Here is a 24542-nt window from a genome sequence, read left to right as displayed (position 1 = left end):
GTCTAGGGAAAGTGCGTGCAAAGCTTGACATGCACCCATAAATGATCCAGGAAAAGTACTTTGCATGAGTTCTGGTATGGAGGCGTTCTCTGTTTCCCCTGGGTCTTTTTCTATTTCTCTGTCTGTGGCCTCCTCACAACAGGCAGAAATGAGAGAATAGTGACATCTTGGTACAAGAACTGCTAAAATTACTGAACCTCATTACACAAAAAAAGTACCAACAGAAGTGGGTCTTTAAACTAAACTGTGGTCAACATAATAGTCTGAACATAACAAACCTGACCTGAATGACACAAAAGGAGGGGTACATAGGCTAGCCTACACCAAACACAAAGGGGAGACATCTTAACTTACTACAATTAAAAAGACCCCAAATAAACCCAAAAACCAACCATAAGAAAATACTAACAAACATTACTGAAACCCAATATTAATCTAAATCTGTGTATGCCTTGTTCTTTGATTATTTCGTTTCAAAACTGAATCAGAAAAAAACAAAAAACAAGTTGTTTTTTGGTGTTTCCATTTTAAAACCAAAATGGAAAAATATTGGTTTAATGTGTCCGATTAGTGTGGCTTTGTGTGTTACACTTGATAAACCTGCAGCAGATACACTTGGGCGATGGCGGTGCCTGATTAAATGTAATTAAGATGAGCTTGAACATCAACATAGGTGGGTTTTTAGTTGGAAAAACAGGAGGCTCTGGCAACTGGGACAGGAACTCTTCGTGAGATGGAAGAATTTAGAAAGTTGCGCGGTGCTGCGGAGAGCTTCCACCTGCAGTAGGCTAACACATGGATTCGGCTATGTTTAAAATCAGGAGCATCGGACTTCATCCAGCCAGAGGGAATGACCACTGACCGTCCAGTGCGCTGGTTCCACTGGCAACACAACCCATAGTAGGTCTTCCTATGTTGGCAGATGACTCAGCAGCAGCAGCATCTGAAGAAACAAAGAATAGGAACAAGTTTCTTAACAATTCTAATAAAATGAACACTAATATTAACCAAAATGTGTGCACTCACATTGGAAATTTTAGCATAATTTGTGAAAAGAATAAATATATAAAAAGAAATAGTTTTTGTGGTTATTTGTGGAAATCAAAGCTATTACCACCACTTTAGGTGTTGGCGGTTGATAGGCCCGTCACACTGCTCTTCTGATGCCTTGCACTAACTGTAAAATGATGATGATGTGCGACTGGGACATGCTGTCTCAATTTGGGTACTTCCTTTAGTATACTAACATGCAGTACACTGCGTACACTATGTACTTACTTGCTTAGGGTGTTAAAAGGGTAGTGTTGTTTTAAATCAAACACTGCTGTTGTGCACTAACTGGAAATGACTATCACTAATACTCCCAGCACAGAGGCGGCCTGCAGAGCTCCAAACTAATAGTCAGTCAATCTGGTTTATTGCCAAGTTCAAACTTACAAGTAATTTGCTTTGGTATATTGCTACATACAAGAATTATATAAAATAAAATCAAAAGAAAGCAAGTATTGTAACCACAACTGTACACTAACAATGTAATGTCTGATTTATTAATAATAATCATCGATCCATCCATCCATCCATCTTCAACCGCTTACCCTGCGTACAGGGTCGCGGGGGGCTGGAGCCAATCCCAGCTGACATCAGGCGAAAGGCGTGGTACACCCTGGACAGGTCGCCAGGGCAATAATAATAATAATAATAATATAATAATAATAGTAGTAATGATAGTAGTAATAATAAAGTAACAACAGTCCCCTTTTCATAATATTTCTGTTGTTTATTTTATGAATTTTTTTAAGTTTCACAAGCCAAGAATTTTCTGTACACCACGAGCCAGATGTCTATTGATTTGTAAAAACAGAATAACAGTGGTACGAACATTTAAACCATCTTACAGCGTGATTGGCAGACCGGCCCGGCGGCGGTTGTGGAGCATCTCAACTCCGAAAACGTTTGAGCACATTTTCGATTCGCCATCAATTTTCATAAACTTGCCAAAATTTGACATCTCAAAACTTCTCAGAAGTGGATTTAGTCTATTGTTGGCCTGCCTTTCTGCTGCTTTCCGCCTCTCCCGTGTTGTTGGTCCCGCCCCCTTCCGCTATGTAGCTAAAATGGTGGTCATGGAGGTGTCCGCCGTGCCACACTCAACTTTTTGGCCGTTATGAGTGCACCATCCGGGCACAGTGCACTACATTTTGCCGTACTTCTCAGTGTGAACACACTTATGCCCTCAAAATAGTAAGTGTAAGTATGGAAGTGCGCGAATTGAGACACAGCTACAGGCTCCTCTCTCGGCCTCAAAGGTGTCAGTGGCAGGCAGGTGAGAATATAAATCAAAATCAAAGATTGTGAACAACAGGCATGGGTTCAGGCAGCCGCACAGGACTCAGATGACACACGGAATATACAAGACAATGCCCTGACAGAGATTGGATAGAAACACAAAAAAAGGAAATAAAAAGGCCTTATTGTCAACAGATAGCTATCATTTTACCAGTAGACTCCTAGTGAGTCATATTATTTTTCTAATGTTTCACTTGTCTATCACTTGATCACAAGGCCTTTCCAGATTGAGTGCTAGAGTGCTTCAAGTAAGACTTTTAATACCCCAATATGAGGTGAAATGCATGCTCTATTGGGTTAAGGTCAGGTGATTTACTTGGCCAGTCTAAAACCTTCCACTTTATTTCCCTGATGAAGTCCTTTGTTTTGTTGGCAGTGTGCTTTGGGTCATTGTCCTGCTGCATGATAAACTTCCTCCCGATTAGTTTCAATGCATTTCTCCGTAAATTGGCAGACAATATGTTTCTGTACACTTCTGAATTCATTCTGCTGCTACCATCATCAGTTACATCATCAATAAATATTAATGAGCCTGTTCCAGAAGCAGCAATGCACGCCCAAGCCATGACATTACCTTCCTTTCTTCTCCACACTTTGGCCTTTCCATCACTTTGGTAGAGATTAATTTGATCTCATCAGTCCATAAGATTGTGTTGCAGAACATTTGCTCTCTCTGTACTTCTCTGCAAATTTCAATCTGGCCTGATGTTTTGGGGGTTTTCTTCACAGCTCTCACAATATTTCTGTCATCAACTACTGTTGTTTTCCTTGGCTGACCTGTTCGACGTCTGTTGCTCAGTACACCAGTAGTTTCTTTCTTTTTCAGGACATTCCAAATTGTTGTGCTTGCTATGCCCAGTGTTTGTTCAATGGCTCTGGTCGATTTTCCTTCTTTTATCAGCTTGACAATGGCTTGCTTTTCTCCCATAGACAGCTCTCTGGTCTTCATGTTGGTTTATCCTCTTTAACAGGAAATGCAGTCTTTATAGGTTTGAACCAAGGATGAAAACTTAGACTCAACCTAAAAGGCAACACCTGGGCAAGAAGAAACATCTGTCAGTCACATGTTCTAATAGTTTTACTCACTTGAAAAATGGGTGGGTTCAAACAAAGGCTGGTATGTCCTGAGTTGTTTAACACATCTAGATGTGAATACCAGGAAATGAGAGCTGAAATTCTGAACTCTTGTCTCATTCTCATCTTTTGATCTTAAACCCAAATGTCTTCAGTGAACAACAAAAACAAAGGAATTTGCCTTACCGTTCCAATACTTTTGGAGAGGACTGTAGGTGTTTGAGTTGCTAGTTGATGCTCTGAAGCTGTTTTAAACTCAGTGCTGATCTACTGTCTACTGGTGCAACATTATTTACTTTACTTTTCTCTGTCCTCGTCTCTACAGATCTCCCAATCACAATGTATCAGTAAGTACACTGTTGTGCTGTTTCTTTGTTTTATTTTATGTACTATATTCTGGTTAATTTGTCTCTATATAGTTAAAGAAATATAGGTTCTACCACAATGCCGTATTTTGTGTTAAATATAGGCTTGTTAATTACATTGCTCCTGTCAGATCTGTAATATTATTACAAAATATTTTTTTGCTAAAATATTTCCTTCTTTTTTTAACCTTTGTGCTTATTTCTTCTATTGGTCTTGTTTGTCTTCTTGTTCTTCTATCTTTTAGGTCAATGTGACAGCACTCAGACAGAAAACTTAACAACAACAACAAGTATAACATATGGAAATTATCCAAACTGCAACTTATCCATTGGGAACAATATCTCTGGAAAGGGTTTGATAACTGGTTTGATTCCTGGAATAGTCTATCAAATCTTCATTAATTGTTCCAACTGCTCCACGAATATCAAAACAAGTAAGTCTGTTTCCTTTGTTGAATCACTTATATCCAAGACCTACAACAAATGACTTTATACAATATAGTACCTACAGCATGGCTGCATTGATTGTAGTTTGTATGAATACAAACAAAAGAGGTCTCAGTATGAATAAACCACATCTCAAATACAAAGATTATAATACTAATAATGAGTGGTTCGGAGAGGAAAATATTCAATTCTTATTAATTATCCAACTTCTCTGTCACTCATAGAGCCTGAAGTAGTCAGGAATCTCACTGTCACTGGTTTTACAACATCCTCTGTGTCTCTGAGCTGGACTGAACCAGAAGGAATGAGCACCTCTATAGAGTACAGCGGACTAATGGCAGTGTAACTGAGACTGTAAATGAGACTGGAACATCTACAATCATAACTAACCTGACTGCTGGCGTTCATTGTAACATAACTGTCACTGCAGTGGCAGGTGATGGCAGTACGTACGGACAGAGTACCACTGTGTCCCAATACACAAGTAAGTAAAAGTTTAAATGGGGCTCATACTGTCAGCTAGTCTGCTGAGGACACCTGGTGGAGAAGACTCTCTGCTATGATTTCAAATTTTACCTCAGAGCTGTACTGTATGTGCTGGACCTGGGTTGTAGCTCTTGACATTGTTGATGGCTCATCTGCTTAGTGTTGTACAGATTCCATTTTTTTAAAAAAACAATAACAAAATCCCGACATCACTAACTGCTGCTCCCCTAGCTTCTCTTACTCATTGCTGCTTTTCTTTGTTTTTTGTTTCTACAACTTAAAAACATAACAACATTTGTTCAGACTAGATAAGGTATTCCAAGATCAGCTTCAGGTTTCCCAGATATTCTACAAACATAAATAGAAGAAGAAAAACAATAAACACAGACGAGATGTATCAACATTTTCTGTTTTAGGTCTTAAAAGTATCAAAGAAAAGCCTCTGCTTACCTCCCCTTGTGTCCCACACCTATTACCCCTTGGTCGTAGAGAGAGAGAAAAAACCCTGCCAAGACAAGCCAAACTTAAATGTCTTTTGTTTAATAATGTACATGTATATCCAGTTTTACAATACATAGCAGTTGTCTAATGCTGCTGAATTTACTAAGTCTAGGACAACAAATTAAATAGATTTATGGAATACAGGATTAATAACTCTTTAACATGTCATAGAGTATGTCAGCAACTTAAGCCACAAGTACTCCCACATTGTATACATGTAAGTACTTAGTGCACAAATGATTTTGTTCTTGGTGTTAGGTAAAGTCTTTGAATCAATTTAGGGTTAGGTTAGTGCAGTAATTAATTATTATTAATGCAGGAAGCCAGGGCCACATGATTCCAAACTCTTTGCAATTTACACACAAATCGTAGTTTTTTAAATCCACATTACACACAGTAAAGGCACCTACAGACTCATTTAATTTGTCAAACCCACACTTTACTGTTGAACGAAAGTCCTTAAATTCAGTAGGGGATGAAGAGACAAGGGTTGATTAGAGGGGACACCTGCATTGTGGTACATGCTGACGCATTAAAAAAAGGCACTGCTAGGCAAATTGAATGTTATTTTTCACTGTATACTTTATAAGATACAGTATATAACCAGTCTAAAGCCACAGAAACAGTTCACGTGTTTGCAACGCAACCTGTGAGTTACATCGACATCAAGCCTTATAAACCTGTGCATACTCAATATACAATTTACATGTACTGCATGTATTTAGGAAATATTTTGAGCACTAATGAAATGGTATTCCTTCTCCTGTTCAGTTCCCAACCCTCCTGGTCCCATCATGGTGGCATCTCAGACTGTGGAGTCCATCAACTTTACCTGGCCCTTTCCAGAGGACATGGACTATAATCAGTACAACTTCACTGTGTCCAGCTTTAGGGGCTTGTTTTCAACTAAAAACAACTGGTTCCTGCTGGCCAATCTTCAGTCTGGAAGCTACTACAACATATCTGTTGTTACAGTAGGCGTGTGGAACTATGAGAGCACAGAAGTGATAGCAGAAAACTATACCAGTGAGTGTGATTAACATGATCAGACCAGGGCTGTGGATGTGATGTTTGAGTATTCTTATTTGTTTACCGGTAGACTTAATTTTCTCTGGTATGGGTTATCATTGCATTATTACTATTTTTGCAATATACTGTGATAGTGATAGGTTACAGATATTTTGTATATGTTTGCAAGCAACAGTATCTGCAAAATAATTATAAGGCTTTGTAAAAAAAAAAAAAAAGAAAAAAAGAAAGAAAACTGTTAAATATATAAAAATATATATTTAAATGCAATTTTTCAATTAGATTCTGACAGATTCTGATGTTGATAGTGATATTATTTAGCTCCTTTATGAACCACGTTGGTGAGTTTTATCATATCAAGGCCATTTAGAAGCACCAAGTGACTATTTAACACAGCATATTGACTTCCAAATCTTTATATGTAAACCACAGACCCTATTTATACTATATTGCCCAAATCTGACAAAGGAAAACACATACCTGCTCCATCTGTCTCCCTTTCTCAGGACTGTATCCTGTAACCATGCTGACACAGGCAGGAATCACCACAAATGCAGTGACCTTGATGTGGGAGCAGCAGGAGAGCAAATCTTACTATTCATATGTGGTGCAGGTCTCCAACAGCTCCTTTAGCTCATCTAAAGCAGTCTTGAACACCTCAATCACGATCACTGGACTTCTCTCTGGTAGCAACTACAGCTTCACTGTCACAGCCCAGACAGCAGATGGCACTCAGGCAGCTCCTGTGTACTCCATATAGTACTAGCTGGTCCAAGGTGGAAACCCTAAACACAACTGCTATACATCTGGTTTGGATGAAACCGCTGGATTACAAGAATGGATACACATATAGGGTTACGACTACAGGCTGTGGCTCCAAAAACATAACCGTCGCAGGAGAAGACACACTGATCTCAGAGCTCACCCCTGGGACCAACTGCACCTTCTGTGTTTATGTCAGGGCAGTGGATGGCACCGAAGGGCAGGCAAACTGCACCTCTCAGTACACTCGTAAGACACTTACTGTCATTCCTGTTTATTTATTTCAAATTTTCAGAAGAAAGGAGATTTAAGTGACTTTGAACATGGCATGGTTGTTAGTTGTTAAATGCTGTGACCAAATGGGAAGTTAAGCCGTCAGGGCTTTGTAACCATAGACTCAAGTTTGTAACACGTGGTTGACGTGAAGCGATTGCAGTTTACGCAGTTGCATATTTTATTATTGGGTTAAAAAGTGTATAAGGCAGGCAGCCCACTACAGGCAGCTACTGTATATGGCTGCTGATAGATGTTGCATTGACAAATTGTGTTGTAGAAAATCAAAAGGATGAACAGGATAAAGTGACTGTATAATGTGACTGTGCGCAATGAAATGCTTACTGTGTACTGTTTACCTGTGTCAAGCAAAATTTAAATGTCTGCAGGTTGATATTTAGCCTATAGTAAAGTGGAAGTGAGGACAACTAAAAAGTTGTGGTATGTTTTGCAAACTGGTTTGCAGTAGTGTAAAATTGTTATGTTTTATACATAATAGAAAACAGGCATATATCAGCACTATCAGTTTTAGAATGATGTCACTCTGCTTGTTGAAATTAAATTTCTGCCATTCCTCCCCTCTAAGTCCCTAACCTTCCCGGGCCAATTGAGATCCTGACGAAGACAACCAGCTCCATCACCATCAGGTGGAGGGACGCTCCTCTCATGACTGGTGCATCATTCTTCTACCAGCTGACTTACACAACCCAACGGGGAAGGGAAAACATGTCCTCCACCACCAATTATACCTTTTCCCCACTGCCTTCTGGGACTTCTTACAACATCTCTGTGGCAACAGTGGGTGTCTTGGGTTTTCAGAGTGGGAAGGTTCAGATCCCCATGGTCACCACAAGTAAGGATTTTATTTCTGTACTCAAACAATGTGCAAGCTCAAGCACTTTCCTATTTCAGCTTTACTGTCTGGTAACTTTTATATCTTTTGAATCGCTTTCAAACTTTCAGGACCGTTCAGTGTGCGGTCTGTTAATGCTACTACAGAAGAGAAGAACATCATAGTCACGTGGAAAGAACCTGACGAATACAAGGAAAGCTATCATTTACAATCAGGCAAAGCTCAGATGGGTCCATTAATAGTAACATAACTAATATAACCGAGTATAATATCAGGGACCTGGTACCTGGCAGTCCCTATATCATTAATGTCATCACACAGACCTCTGATGGAACACAGAGTGCTCCAAATTTGACTAGCTGCTGTACAGGTATGGTCATAACAGATCATTTTATTTCATATAGACTTGCAATCAGATATTTCCAAATTATTCCGCCATTCAACTGTGCATGCATGGAAATTGTAAAAAGCAAGCTTATTTTGGTTTAGTGATTTGTTTAAATAGTTGTCTAATAAGGTTTTAGTAATTGTTTAGATTTTTCTGTTGATCAAAAAATTTATCCCTGCTGCAGTTAAACTAACCTAGGTTAATGACAGCTGGTCACAAATGTTTAAGTAATGAAGTGGAAGTCCGTCACAATTAATGATATAGCAAAGATATTTCTGGTCAGTATTCCAAAGATTTTGATCACCTGCAGAAACTGAAAAAACATGTTATGTTTTTCCTGACATTCATTCTGTTTGATGCTGCAGATGCAAGCCCCGAGGAAACCGTTCAATGTACTGGTCTGAACACAACAAACGCAGAACTCATCCTGGAACAGGCCCTGCAATAAAGGATGGCAAGATCATCAACACATCATCATCATCCTGTTGTAATCAGACTTTTTCAAACCTCCGTCACCATACTGAGTACAATCTGACTGTGGAGACTCAGAGCTGTGGAAGCTCCAGCACCCCTTTGTCTTATCTCTGCAGTACAGGCATCACAAGTAGGACATTGTGTTTTGTGAACACTGTAATTAAATAACTGTAGAATGTAAATCATTGATTATACGTCCAAACATATTTAAATACAAGTTTCTAAAAGTGTTTGAGAAACATGTAGCAAGGTGTTATATGCGGTTGCTAATGAGAACCTATCAATGCTCAAAGATGTCCGATCATTTAAGATGCTTTTTCCATTTAATTCAAATACTGTATCTGTGGTCAGTTTCCTTGATTGATCTGTAGCTGACAGTATTTCTGGTTCAAGTACAACAGATTGCCTTGTGTTGTTTAGCATAGATAATAGTATTATTGGGGAAAAACATCAATATAGAAACGGATATATTTGCATCATTGCATTCTTTTTGCAGTATTTGAGGACAAAACTTCTCAATCAAATCTTTTCTCTTTCATATTTTTTCACAGTTCCACCCATTCCAGATAACTTTGAGTCATTGGTGAGAGTGAGTGAAAAGGTATACAACAGGTTCTCTCTTAAGATTGACTCCAGCCTGCTGAACAACACTAGTGGGCCAATCACACATGTTGGGGTGCTGATGACAAGTAATCTCTCTGGTGGGTTTCTTTTTCTCTTCTAAATGTCAGGGAGTGTTGTAACTGTGTCATGCTATCGTAATCTATTAGTGCTGAGGTGAATATTTATTGTCCATGACATCAATGTATGTATTTATAACTGTTTTTGTTTCACATGATAAAATAAATTAGACTCTTGACAAGAACTTTCTTGTCAAAAGCCATTTCCTGTTTTCGTTCATTTCCTGTCCATCCAGATGACACTTCTGATTTTACAAAGTACTTGGGGAACACTTATGATGAGTGGAAGGCAGGGAGTACTCCAAGATACCTGGCAACAGTCAAAAAGACCATCCAAACACGCAGTGAAGAAAATCCTCTGAGCATACAAGTAGGAGATGGATCTCATTGGGAGGGCTACATTAATGGTGCTCTGGACGCCAGTCGAAAATACCAGTAAGACCACTAACCATATTATATAGTGTATGAATAGGTGTGCAGCAGCATATAATATACAGAAGTAACTTGCTGATGATACAATAACTTGTGAAAATGTATTAAGATTACCTTCTTTATTGATTATTGCTGTATTCTGTGAAAGCATTAGTACATGAACTGCTACTAGTACTTTTTATGTAGTCAAATAATGTATGTGTTTTTTCAGCAGTCATTAAATGGACAAGTGTTTACTGTAAATATTGCTTTTACATTTTCAGTCTAAATAATGATTTTATTTAAATAAATGTATTTAAACAGTTTATGTTAGGGAGGATGTCATTCGTCATCATTTAACTAGTACAAAATCTGGTTACTTGTGTTTTATAGGCAGAAATATTAACCTAGACTGACGTTGCATTTATTCTTTGACAAATCATTACATAATCCAGCAAATATTACAGCATCAGCTATTTCTAGATATGCAATGACAGAGATTAGGAGCAAATAAAAAAGTCACAGTGTAAAATGTATATAAACCACTAATTTGTTCAATCCTACAGATATGCTATTGTGTTGTTCACCAGTCTGACTGTGCAAAACACGCTTGTGAATGGTTCATTGTCATTGGTCTCAGTAACAAACTTCTATCCTGTTATTGAACTCCCAATGAACCCAGGTACCACATTTAAAAACAAAACAACGTTTTTTTTTGCTATGAAATGCAAATGATGAAATGCTCATTGGCCTTTTTCTTTGTCTCTTTTTTTTTAACCTTTGTCAACATTTTAGCAATTGGCATTGCTATTGGAGCAACACTGGGATTTGTTTGCGTTCTCATCGTCCTGATCGGCTTCATTATCTATTGGAAAAGGTTTGTCATTGTCAGTGGTGGAATGTAACTAAGTTCATTTACTCAAGTACTGTACCTGAGTATTTACATTTTATGCAACTTTGTACTTCTACTTCCCCACATCTCAGATGGAAATATTGTACTTCAACTCCACTAAATTTGTCTGAGAGATTTATGTACTAGTTACTTTATAGATTACATTTTTTCGTACCCTTCCTGTCCAGTAATATCACCAAATTTGGTGAACTTCAGTTTTTCTGATAAATTGATGTTCCTCTATGCTTTGAGAAAATTCTACTTCTTAAGATAAATAAACTTTTTAAAGCCCCCTTGGATCACCTGGAAAATGCAAAACATTGCTGTTTTTCTGAGCTCATGTTGACTCTTTAGAAATACATGGTTCTCACAGGACAGAAATGCTACAAAATATGATGGTCTGAATTAAACTACCTATCAGTATACAAAGTACTTAAAAATGAGGTCAACATTAAACATGTACTGCAGTAAAATAGAACATACACATATGTAGCAGGAACATGAATCCAGAAACATCTTATAAAATAGTAAAACACTGACATGGAACATTTTTCTGCACAATAATTACTTTTACTTTTGATACATTGTGCTGATTTTACATACATACTTAAGGTTTGAATGCAGGACTTTTAGTTGTAGAGGAGTATTTTCACAGTGTGGTATTAGCACTTTTATTTTAAGTAAAGGCTCTGTATACTTCTTCCACCACTGGTCATTGTCATAATTGATAAAAATTACTATTAAGTCAGTTTGTATAGGTCTAAACTTTAAACTCACAATTATTCACTGTAGGTTTTCCACGAAAGAAACAACAGACATCCAGATTCAATCCATGAGGTAAGGTTTTAATTTTTACCACGTTACCATTATAAGTAAAGTAAATAGACAACAACTGTTTCTGTAACTGTGTGTCAACATTGCTCTTTCCTCTTTCCTTTTTCAGAGCTAAAGTGTAAGTATCCTTTGAATCATAAAGTATAACACAATCGATCAAATGTTTTACATTATTGTGGGAACAGACTGAAATGTACAGAAATCCAGCGACAGTTTGTTTTCTATATAAAACACATTACTCTTGTCTGACCTCTGGTGTCCATTTGAGCAGAAGTGTGGCTGTGAGGGTGGAGGACTACGAGGCGTACTACAAGAAGCAGAAAGCTGACTCCAACTGCGGCTTTGCTGAAGAGTTTGAGGTGAAACATAAGAGCTGTAGTTGAGGGCTTCTTGTTTATTATATATCAGTCATTATATAATATATTCTGTATTTTTTTGCAGGTAGATTGATTCATGTAGTGTAATAACTTTTACAATATGATACATGTAAATGTTACAACAGCTCGTCATTTCTTAAAATTCAATGTTAAAATCTATCTTTGCATTTCTAATAATATTTGTGATCATTAAAAGTGGGATAAAAAAATGGGATTTCTATTGGGGCAACTGTGTAATAGTCAGCATTTAATGGGAAGCTTGCAAGGATCCAATTGCAGTAGAAGGCAACAAAAGCATCATTGACAATGTGATGGCAAAAGTTTTAAGTAATCTGTGCTCATCTCCGTCAAGTTCAAGTTTATTTATTTATATAGTACATTTAAAAACAACCCTAGTTGACCAAAGTGCTTTCCAGGTTCAGAATACACAACAAATATACACGACAAAAACAGTAGAAAAGGTCAATTATGTCAATACTCTACTCTGTTTGAAGGCCAGTGAATAGAGGTGGGTCTTTAGCAAGGATTTGAGAGTGTCAGCAGTCCGAGCAATTCTTATTTCAACACGTAAAGTATTCCTAAGATTATGAGAAGCCACTGAAAAGGCTGGGTCACCTTTAGATTTTAACCTGGATCTGGGGACATTGAGGAGCAACTGACTGGATGACCTCAGTGCTTTGACAGGAGTGTGTACATGTAAAAATTCTGATAATTAAGAAGGTGCCAACCCATTTAAAATCTTAAAAACAAGCAATAAAATCTTAAAAATCAATCCTAAAGCGCACAGTAAGCCAGTAGAGTGAGGCTAAAATGGGGGTAATGTGCTCACTCTTTTTAGTTCCAGTTAGAAGTCAAGCTGCTGCATTCAGGACTAACTGTAACCGATGGAGAGATGATTGATCCACTCCAACATTCAAAGAATTACAGTAGTCTAGTCGAGACATTATAAATGCATGGATTACTCTTTCAAAGTCTTTGCGTGGCAGGTAGGGCTTCACCTTAGCCAATAGTCTCAGCTGAAAAAAAAAACTGGCATTTACAACAGAACTTTTTCAAATTTAAAAGCACTGTCAAAGATCACACTTGGATTCTTGGTAAATGCACATTCACCAGATTTTGGCCATAAAGCGAGCCATACAATCACCAATCAATCACACTTTCCACCTTTTCTTTTAAAGGACCTGAAGCCTGTTGGTACAGTTCAGTCGAAAGCAAGTGCTCTGACTGTGGAGAACAAGCCAAAGAACCGCTACAACAACGTGCTTCCCTGTGAGTCACCTAAACAAACCCACCTCTATACAAGGATAACACTGCCTCTCATACTGCCTCTCATACTGTGCCTATTAACATTTTCCCATTTTAATGGGACATTAAATCAAAATGATCCGACATCCTCAAGGCAGTTATTCAATTAATTTGGATTCTTTCATATTGCAAAAAAGTGAGCGTCAGTGAAGCCACACAATTTTACAAGTAGACTTTTTTTTTCATTTACCCTCTTTTCTCGCCTCTTAGATGACTCTTCGAGAGTGAAACTCTCTATTATCCATGGAAGTCCATATGATGACTACATCAATGCTAACTACATGCCGGTGTGTACTGACACTCTTTCAAGCAGTGCTCTGCCTCAGTCACTGCTTCAGTATCAGTAAACATCCTGCTGGACAACATAACTGCTCTTTCTTTTGCTTAATGCCATCATGCTATTTAAACTATTCCACTTTCATTCACACTGATGTTCGAAACACTCAAGAAACTCCTAGAAAATCTGAACAGGATGGATGTTTGTGTTGTGTGGCGGGGCTGATGTTTTCTTTGGCAGGGTTACAACTCCAAGAAGGAGTTTATTGCAGCTCAGGGTCCATTGCCCACCACAGTCAACGAGTTCTGGAGGATGATCTGGGAGAAGAATGTACGCACTGTGGTCATGCTGACACGCTGCAATGAACAGGGACGAGTGAGTACAAACACAAACACGTCTGGCAGCAACATGCCATGTTTACATATATGGGAAAACTTGGAACAACCCAAGTTTCTTGTAAGTTATTTCCTCACTTGAACCGGAAGTCGTTCTGCTCCGCCATATGGAAGGCCTACCCAAAGCTCTTATTTGTACACTTAAGATCGAGGAGGGATCTCTGAGGATCCATCAGCAAGGTTTATGTTTGATTTGTTTTCTAATTCACTATCTAGTTAAAAATGTGTGTTCATTGTAGGTCTGGACAACAAAAGGAACACAAACAACTTTCTTAATTTATTCGATTTTTCTTTTCCCCAATTAACAATTATTATGGATATAATTAAAGGAAGGAAGGATGTGTTCAGTCACATGTGAGGCAGATCATTCCTAAGCGTCCGTGTGATATGAGTTACATCATTTCAGTTTTCTCTGCAACATTCTGCCTAATAAATCATTTTTAGTGTTCAAAAGACACCATAATCATATTCTGGGTGATTCAACAGCAGTGCTGGGCAGTAACACGTCGTTACTCTAATATTATTACTTTTCCCAGTAACTAGTAGTGTAATGAATTACTTTTCTAAAACAGTAATACTGTTACAGTTACTAATCCAAGTAAGGCTGCGTTACTGAACGCACCATCCCTTACGTGAATGCACGACTGTGCAGCATGTCAGTGGCACCAGACCTTCTGCTGTTCATGTCCGCTGATAAAAAATAGGGAAAGAGGCGTTCTTTCCACAGCTGTAAGTAGCTACTGCCATTATTGTGCCACAGTCTAAGATGCAAAGAACATTGTCATCTATTGTAAACTCTGTGCGAAAAAGGTTTCAACAGCAAACAGTTCTACATCTGATTTATTGAAGCATCTGCTGAAACAGCACAGCAACGTAAAACTTACAAAAAGAAACGTCTCGGGTTACGTATGTAACCCTTGTTCCCCGAGAAGGGGAACGAGACACTGCGTCGGTGACGACACTATGGGAACGCCTCTGGGCGTGGCAGGGCTGAACTAAGAATGAAACTACTGCAATCCTATTGGTGTTACTAGAACGGTAGTGTGTGACAGCGTAACCGGAGGGGGTATATGTGTGGCGGACCGACGCAGTGTCTCGTTCCCCTTCTCGGGGAACAAGGGTTACATACGTAACCCGAGTCGTTCCCCTTCGAGGGAACTTGAACTGCATCGGTGACAACACTATGGGAACGAGATACCCACTTAGGCCTGTCCCAGGCGGCGGGCCCTTGAGGAACGATATTAAATCTGAGAACCACACTCGTACCGGCCAAAACGGGGCTACTAGTAGTAGGCTGACGCCGTCCTGGCGGACCCGCTCCAGAACCCCCGGGAGCAGAGCGACTGGGGGAAACGCATACAGACGCTGCCTCGGCCACGTCTGCACCATGGCATCCAGCCCTAGCGGGGCTGGGGGCGAGAGGGAGAACCACAGGGGACAGTGCACCGTCTCTCGGGACGCAAACAAGTCCATGTCTATGGGGCTGAACTCTTCGCATAATAACTCCACCACCTCGTGGTGGAGTCTCCATTCCCCGGGCCTCAGCCCCTGTCTCGACAGCAGGTCTGCTCCTTGATTCTGGGTCCCAGGGATGTACATCGCTCTGAGGGACAGCAGTCTCTGCTGGGACCACAGGAGGATCTAATGTGCCAGTTTGCATAATGGGCGCGAGCACAGACCCCCCTGGTGATTCAAATAGGCCACCACTGCAGTATTGTCGGTTCTGACAAGGATGTGGCGACTGCGGATGGCGGGCAGAAAACTCCTCAGAGCTCTGAAAACCGCCAACATTTCCAGGCAATTTATCTGCCAAGAGAAATGATGCTCCTCCCAGGAGCCTCTCGCAAAGCAGCCATCCATGACCGTGCCCCATTCCGTGAGTGAGGCGTCTGTTGAAATAATTGTTCGGCGACAGATCGCTCCCAACACGGGACCTTGGGACAGGAACCAAGATTTCCTCCATACAGACAGGGAACGAAGGCACCCGCTCGTAACCCGTATCAGACGGAGCGGATTTCCCCTCGGGGAGAATCCCTTGGATTTTAGCCACCACTGCAGGGCTCTCATGTGCAGTAGCCCGGAATTTATTATACTGGACGCTGCTGCCAGGAGACCCAACACCCTCTGAAATTGTTTTACAGTGATGGTGCGGTCTAACTGCACTCCGGTCACTGTGGACAAAATGGTCTCAATGCGTGCGGGAGACAGGTGGGCCCGCATCGTTGTTGAGTCCCACACCACCCCTAGGAACGTAGTGCGTTGGGCGGATGTCAGCACGCTCTTCTTCGCGTTGAGCTGCAGCCCCAAACACTGAAGGTGGGCGAGGACGACATCTCGATGCCGAACCACTAACTCTCGAGACTGGGCCGTCGATGTAGTTCAGTAAGCGGATGCCCTGGAGCCTCAACTGAGCCAGAGCTGCATCCATGCATTTGGTGAACGTGCGGGGAGATAGTGCTAGGCCGAACGGAAGAACCCGATACTGGTAAGCCGTGCCCCCGAAGGCGAACCTCAGGAACTTCCTGTGAGAGGGACGGATGGAGATGTGGAAATAAGTGTCTTGCAGATCTATCGTGACAAACCAATCCTCGGATTGGATGTGACTGATGATGGCGGGGATGGTAAGCATCCTGAACCTGAATCTCCTCAGAGATTGGTTCAGGGACCGCAAATCCAAAATCGGACGCAGTCCTCCGTCCTTCTTGGGAACCAGGAAGTATCGGCTGTAGAAGCCGGCTTCTCTGACCGGTGGGGAAATGAGTTCTATGGCCCCTTTCTTTAGCAGAGAGCGGACTTCCTGTACCAACACCTGGCTCTGTTCTGCGTGTACTGCAGTCCCAACCATCCCGCAGAATCTGGGGGGCGAACCCGGAACTGCAGCCTGTAGCCATCTACTACTGTGTGCAGGACCCATGGGGAAATGTTCGCGAGGCTTCGCCAAGCTTCCGTGAAATTCGCCAAGGGGACCCTCGGGACTGGTGGCCGGTGTCCCGCGGGAATCCCCGGTGGCACCCTGAAGCGGAGGACCGCCAGGGAAGGCTCGCCGGTGAACCACGGTTTGTGAGCCCAGTCGTGTTCCGGCTGCCGCCCCGAGGGGCGGACAGATTGGTGAGGGCCTGTCGGTGGCTAGTGCGTCCCGAGCGCTGAAGCGGTGGGAGAAACAACGCCTGTTGCTGGAGCCACCATGAGAGAGGGGACCTCGATCGGCCTCTCTCAGGACCTCTCCCCCCGGGCCCCCCGAGACTGAATGACGGTCCTCAGTTCCGAGGACCGGGCGTCCGGAGGGATGAGGCGAGGTTGGGAGAGAGGTAGCTAGCCAGTGCCTCCTCCACTCGTGGCATCGCTCCATAGCCATGCTGTCTGATCTCCGTCACGTTGCCGTAGTCCAGCCGGGGGGACGTAGACAGCCGTGCAGAGAAGGGTTTGTTCCACGATCTACACAACTCGTTGTGTAGATCCGGAAAAAATGGTAGGGGCTGACGCGGGGGTGGCGCTCGGTGTTGCAGAAACCGCTCGTCTAGTTTGCTGCCCACCGATGGTTGCTGCACCGCCTGTGGCCAATCAATGTGCAGCTTGGCCACAGACCACGTCACCACTTCTAACAACTCCTCGTATCCTGGCGAGGGCTGATGACATTCCGTTTCCCCGAAGTCATTCTCCATGCTAAGCACATCTAGCTCCTCAGAGCCAGATCGTGCAAGCATCTCCGGACTTGCCCCTCGAGTGGGAGAAACCGAGAAACGGGCTCCCGATTGGGGATGAGGGGAGGAGGATTCCGCGGACGAGGACCGGAAAAAGGCCTCAGCCGTTCCGGCACCCTCGGCAATCTTGCGTTGCGATCCCCAGGATCGGAGCTGCTTGAGACCTCAGCACCCTCAGGGGCAGGGCCTCGCAATGGTCGCAGGCAGAACCCTCGAGAGCTGCCTGAGCGTGCGACATCCCCAGGCATGAGACGCACATCCCATGGGTATCACCTTCCGTGATGAAACGCTCACATGGAAAGACACACTGTCGGAATCGCTTCGACATGATCTGCTTCGTCTCGACTTCAGGTAGGATGATGGCGCTTCTAAACATAGCCAGAGTGCCTGCTGATTAAAAAGAAACTAATGTGTCCTATGTGCCGGCGTGCTTATATACCCCCTCCGGTTACGCCGTCACACACTACCGTTCTAGTAACACCAATATGATTGGAGTAGTTTCATTCATAGTTCAGCCCTGCCATGCCCAGAGGCGTTCCCATAGTGTCGTCACCGACGCAGTTCGAGTTCCCTCGAAGGGGAACTCCGGCAGCTACTGCCAGTGATGCTTGGACTGGTCGGGAGAGAGGGGCGTTAACGTAATGTTTTGTAAAAATCCTTATAATAAATATGCTACATGTGCAGAAAAACAGATGTTCAAAATTCTGGATTTAGTTGCTTTATTTCTTTATTTTAGCCAGTGGCATAAATAAACGTTCTCTCCATGCATCCCTGGTGGGAAGAGACTTCAGATTACACGGAATATCTGCTTGACACAATCTGCTTTATATTACATAAAGCCACTGTTAAACTCTTACTATCACCATAAAATATCAATATCTACATGGTCTGAAGGCACCGAACTCTTATGTGATCTCAGTGTGTGGTCCATCCTAATGTAGTGTAAGGTTCAACTATTAATCAGCCTCTTGCTGCACTCTACAGACGATGGAGGAGGTGTAGCCTTTGAAAAATTTTACTTAAATCTCTCCTTATAATATACTAATATATTTACTGTAAATACTGGAGTTTCTAAATATGTAGCTTGAATACGGATCATTACTATATTCTGAGTACTTAATACTAAAAAACTGAATGATTGTTCTCTTTCCCAGGTAAAATGTGAGCAATACTGGGCTTCTGGGACCAAGCACTTTGACAACATCACTGTGACAACAACTTCTGAAATACCACTTGATGACTGGACCATCAGGGACTTTAGTGTTAAAAATGTAAGTGCAAGATGTTACATCATGCAAAGGTTAAAAATCAACAGTAACACACACAATAACACATCAGTGCTTATTATCACCTTTAGTTTGGAGTACTACATATCAAGACTTCAATATTAACACTGCCACAGCTGGTGTAAGCAGGGTAACAGGAATACAGGGGAAAGACCCTAATGTAGATGACTGAGGCAGAGGTAGTGCATTTTATATGCAAATAGGAGGTACAAAGGCTTACGGGAAGGTGATGCAGGCAAGGGTCAAAACCAGAGAGAAGTCCAACACAAGCAAACGAATCCAGTAAATACATTGTCCAATAAAACAGGCAAAAAAGTCAAAATACTATGTAATGCAGGAATCCAAAATATGAGCACAGTGTAACATAACATAAACATTCATTCATTCATTCATTTAGCTGACGCTTTTATCCAAAGTGACTTACAATTGCTATATATGTCAGAGTTTTCATGCTTCTGGAGCAACTAGGGGTTAAGTGTTTTGCTTAAGGACACACTGGTGGATGTGTTGCAGTGGACCTCCACATCAAAGGCATATGTAACCACATAACCAACAATCTGGCAAGTGGCCTAGGAACTCAAGAACAGGTGGTGCAGAAGACTTCAGGAGGGCGGCCTGAGGGCTATCACTAGAAACAACAGCAGCAGGAACAGTGGATTGCTGCAGCTCAGCAGGAACATATTTTCGACTGTGCAGCCAATGGGGACCAGACAGGACTGGTGGAAGTTCTGTGGTGCTGGGTGGTTAAGACACTGTGGCACAGAAGCGCTGAGAGATCCATCAGATGACAGGAGCTATGGGGACCACGCCTTTTGTTGGGGATTCCATCGTACCCCCAGAAAATGGCCAGGCGAGTCCCAAAAGGTGACCGGTGGACATCAGGGTGGCTCGTTGACTTTTCTATCAAAGGCTCATGGGGTTCAGTGAATGCAGCTAGACAGAAGGCTGGAGACACTTGCATGTTGCTGGTTAGCTGACTAATATGAAGGCTGAGAATCAAGGGTTTTGAGTAAGTCCTTACCCGAGAGCTGCCTCTCTGTACTCCCTAGTTTGATGAAAAGGCACGTTACATTAAAACATGAATTCTTGCAAACAATAAATTCTAATAAAAAAAGTTTTGTGCTTCAGTTTAGGATGTCCAAGATGGTGCAGCATATAGTTGCCTCGGCATTAGATGTTTTGTTTTGTTTTTGTGTGTTAACTCAGTTTTTGGCTGTGATTCCCGGGGCTCTTTCACCACTGAAGAGTATGTGAACATCAGAGCAGCAAATTTATTTCCCACTTTTCTCGCATGATCAGTGGAATTATTGGACAATACTTTATCATAAACTGTAAACCGCTTTACTCCCCCCATGAGTTTGCTTCATTCACTCTAATGGTGCTTTCAGACCAAAAGCAAAGCAAGCATTGTGGGCAGCGGGTTTATACAAAGTCAATGCAAAGACACGTAGATTATTACAGTCGCTATTATCAGTATGATGATCTGACCTCTACATCTACAGAAAACATCATCGACAGTCTTCAGGCCATCATCTCAGCAGTTATTGACTACCTGCAAATCAGACAGTGGACCACAGTTCAAATCTGACTCGTTCAGGGAATACTGTGAAAAGCAAATGGAGCGCCAAAATTCATCGTTGATGAAGAGAATAAAGTTTGCTCAAGCAGGTGGACTAGACTGGAAACGTGAACTAAGAAAATATGTGACTGTGTACATTACACCACAGGAAAAAGCCCTGCTGAGCTGCTCTTTAATAAAAAAAATGAGGGGAAAGTTGCCGGATATCTGTGAATCAACAACACTGGAGGTGCATGAATGAGATGCAGAGCAGAAAGGAAAGGCAAAATTAAATGCTGATGAATGAAGGGGAGCTCAGTACACAAAGGTGGATTGGAGGCATGACATTGGAGCAGGACAAAGTGGACAAGTTCACCACACCATTCAAAGCAACACCACATAAAGTTGGAAAGACAAGAGGAACACCACACATGTGAAAAGATGAGACAAGCCAAATGAAATGCAAAGTACATAGGAGAAAACACTAGGAGCTGAGGAAAGGGTACTTGATACAGACACACACATTCAGACTCCAACCCAGGATGTGGAAAATTTAGACATGCCAATAACCAGACCTCAGAGGGTCAAAAGGGCACCTGACTTTGTGATTTTGTGTTGAAGTGATGTGTGTTGTGTTGTATATGGTTGAAGAGACACAAGTGGTAAGGCGGTTGCTAAGACAAAGATAGTAGGTGGATAACAATAAGTTTATAACCACTTATGTAGAATACAGTACAGTGTTTTTTAAGTGGATATGTTTATTTCCATGAAAAGGAGGGATGTTACGTGTTTACAGATGTCATGTGTCTAGTAAAACAGGAAATAACAAGAGAGATAAGGGGAAGGCAGGGGCTGTAATAATCTGCATTATCTTATAATCTAAAGCAAGTAAATGCAGAAGCTCCATGTGGAATTTAAATTCAGGATGTACCATCTAATTCAGTATTAAGTTGGGTACACAACACTACCAAGAGTCTGGATGAGTTACTGATGCTGCGACGTCCTACATGAGTTTCTGCGAGGGAAGCTGTGTACCATCACGCAGCAGGATGAGAAATAACAATGACAAACCTGCACAAGCAAACTCAGACAGCTCAGGCTGGAAATGGAGGAAACATTTAGGAGCGGAGACAGTGCCAGGCGCAGTGAGTTAAAGTACAGGTTTAGCAAGGAGGTGCAAGAAGCTAAACGATTGTAATAGAAACTAAAACATCAGTTCTCTGCATATGACGCCACTTCTGTCTGGAGGGGGTTCAGACAGGACACAAACTACAACCCCAAAGCACCTCACTTCATCAATGACCGTCACCTGGAAAATAAGCTGAACAAGTTCTACTGCTGCTTCGAGAGTTAATTCAGCCCCAGTCCACCATCTCCTCCTCCCCCTCCTCAGAGGGGTTCAGCCCCCCCCCCCCCTTTCCCATCTCAGAGAGCCATGTCAACAGAAAGGAAGCAAAACCCCAGCTGAGCGTGCCTGACTCCACCTGTAGGTGGATCACAGACTTCCTGACGGACAGAAAGCAGCACGTGAAGCTGGGAAAACGTTATCTCTGACTCCAGGACCATCAGCACCAGTTCCCCTCAAGGCTGCATTTTTTCCCGTCTGCTCCTTTCTCTGTACACAAACAGCTGCACCTTCAGTCATCAGTCCGTCAAGCTACTGAAGGGACATCATACTCATTGAGCTCATCTCTGGTGGGGATGAGTCTACCTACAGGTTGGAGATTGACCATCTGGTGACCTGTTGCAGCCAGAACCACCTGGAGCTCAACGCTCTGAAGACCGTGGAGAAGGCAGTAGACTTCAGAAAGAGCATAGCCCCACCCTCCCCCATGTTGTTAATTGTTAATCGTTGTTATTCTGTATTTTTATATTTGTTTGTCTACATGTAGCACCTTATTACCAAAGCAAACTCCTGAAAATAAAGCACTTTCTCATTCTTAGTACCTTCTGAGCCAAAGAACTGTGATCTAACTTGTCAATAACTGAAACATTTCTTGGCATCACAACCTGAGTATGTGATTTAAATAAATCATACAATAAATGTCATACACGCTGATTTCTCAGTCACAGTTTGAGTGCATGTTTGTCTTCCAGGTGAAAACAGCAGAGACTCGTTCAGTGCGTCACTTCCACTTCACAGCCTGGCCAGATCACGGGGTCCCAGAAACCACTGAGCTCCTCATCAGCTTTAGACATTTGGTCAGAGAGCACATGGACCAATACTCCAGACACTCTCCCACTGTGGTCCACTGCAGGTCTGACAGAACACAGACACACACTTTTGCCAGACACACAGTTTGAGAAAAAAAATCATCTGGTATTCTGTTTTTCTCTCTCCTCGCCCTTGTCTGTTTGTCTACATCGTCTGCCCTCAGTGCTGGAGTTGGACGTACAGGTACCTTTATAGCCATTGACCGTTTGATCTTCCAGATTGAAAGGGAAAATATTGTGGATGTGTTTGGCATCGTCCATGATCTGCGCATGCACCGGCCCCTTATGGTGCAGACAGAGGTAGGACACGGTCACGTACACTGTGTTTTTACTGTAGATGATGTACGCTGCAGCTCAGTGAACATTTGTATTTGATATCATTGCAGGACCAGTATGTGTTCTTGAACCAGTGTTCCATGGACATCATCAGATCAAGAACTGGAACCAATGTGGATCTAATATACCAAAACACAGCTGCACTATCTATTTATGAGAATGTAGCACCAAAAAAAGGTTTCCCCAAAAACGGGTACCACAATGCGTAGGCACCTGGAACCACTCAGGTCTTCTACTTCTCTCTTTATTCATAGCAAATAACTGAGCAGACATTTGTAAAAGGAACACCTTTAATAGACTCTGCTGTATTTATTTTTATACCTGTCACACCTTTGTTGTTGCTTTCTGGATTTAAACCCCTATTTTGTGATATTTATTGTTAAATGTTAAATATTTGATAATGGAGGTTACAGTGGACATAATCACTGACCAAAAATATTTGGATTCTATGTAACCTTTGGTCAAACATAAAATTGGATTCTCTCTTATTATTGCAGATTTTTGGATTGCTCCGTTGTTTTAATTTTGTATTAATTTTCTGCTTGTTTACTACTGTATATGAATTACGGATTACATTTTTTACTCAGGTAATATGTTGTAAGGTATATTGGTATGATTACAGACTCTTGAAAGTGAAAGAAAAAGAAAATGCTGGAATGAATAGGGTGCCTTTTTTAAAACCTTTGCTTTATCACCAATGGATGGCCTTCATTCATTTTTGTTTTAAACTGAAAGCGACAAACAGGGAAATGTTATGATATTCCTTTGCTAAAGGCACCTTAAGATGACATGTCTCTATATATCATATTTTATTGAAGTTTGTTAGATGCTCCAGCCAATTCTTTTTGCAACTCTTAAGCCAATTTGAACTGTGTATTCACTTTTAATGAAGGTGTTTTGTTGTTTGTTGTCAATATATTTGTACTTGCTTGCACTGTAGTGAATAATGCACTGGATGCATTTGGCTTTCTACACTGTCCACTTTTTTTTTATCTAAAGAAATGTCTTTTTTATCATTATGGTGATTACACTTTGGCCAGTGCTTTGTGAAACATTTAGCTATTCAGCCCACATTTGATTCATACAGTTTTACTTTGATTGATTAAGAGATGAGAAGGATCACATTAAACAAAAGCCCTGGACCTCAAACAATGAAAACTGAACATTTTAACGTGAGGTATGATCCATACTACAACAGTGTGTACTTTGAAAATCTTAGAAATCATATCCATTGCCTTTGTTTTTTTAATGTCCTTCATCTCTACATTGTATCTTTCT

At 41.5% G+C, this 24542-nt stretch overlaps 1 protein-coding gene across 4 annotated transcripts; it reads left to right on the top strand.

Moving 5' to 3' along the window:
* The first annotated feature begins 4076 nt into the window (after positions 1–4076).
* Positions 4077–24178, top strand: LOC123962484 (receptor-type tyrosine-protein phosphatase eta-like). 4 transcript variants are annotated; one of them, XM_046038635.1, is made up of 20 exons: positions 4077–4219; positions 5991–6245; positions 6755–7259; positions 7870–8136; positions 8247–8506; positions 8890–9128; positions 9550–9699; positions 9915–10113; positions 10656–10771; positions 10885–10966; positions 11774–11818; positions 11925–11933; positions 12087–12174; positions 13371–13461; positions 13708–13784; positions 14015–14149; positions 19025–19141; positions 22812–22972; positions 23093–23228; positions 23315–24178. In XM_046038635.1, the coding sequence occupies exons 6-20, from the start codon at positions 8915–8917 to the stop codon at positions 23471–23473; spliced, it is 1779 nt and encodes a 592-aa protein (XP_045894591.1). In that variant the 5' UTR covers positions 4077–4219; positions 5991–6245; positions 6755–7259; positions 7870–8136; positions 8247–8506; positions 8890–8914; the 3' UTR covers positions 23474–24178. The 4 variants fall into 4 exon arrangements, with proteins under 4 accessions (XP_045894591.1, XP_045894593.1, XP_045894594.1 ...); XM_046038636.1 differs by lacking the exon at positions 4077–4219 and adding an exon at positions 4640–4716; XM_046038637.1 differs by lacking the exon at positions 8247–8506.
* The last annotated feature ends 364 nt before the right edge of the window (positions 24179–24542 follow it).

This window comes from Micropterus dolomieu, linkage group LG22 (genome assembly GCF_021292245.1).
Source record: "Micropterus dolomieu isolate WLL.071019.BEF.003 ecotype Adirondacks linkage group LG22, ASM2129224v1, whole genome shotgun sequence".
Taxonomy (NCBI): domain Eukaryota; kingdom Metazoa; phylum Chordata; class Actinopteri; order Centrarchiformes; family Centrarchidae; genus Micropterus; species Micropterus dolomieu.
This window is presented reverse-complemented; position numbering and strand designations above follow the sequence as displayed.

Bases quoted from the DNA above. Each gene is read 5' to 3' on its own strand.
- LOC123962484 (XM_046038637.1), top strand. From the start codon at position 8,915: ATGTACTGGTCTGAACACAACAAACGCAGAACTCATCCTGGAACAGGC. The intron at 9,700-9,914 runs GTGGGTTTCTTT...CTGTCCATCCAG, and splicing joins GATGACAAGTAATCTCTCTG to ATGACACTTCTGATTTTACA. The intron at 12,175-13,370 runs GTGAAACATAAG...TTTCTTTTAAAG, and splicing joins GCTTTGCTGAAGAGTTTGAG to GACCTGAAGCCTGTTGGTAC.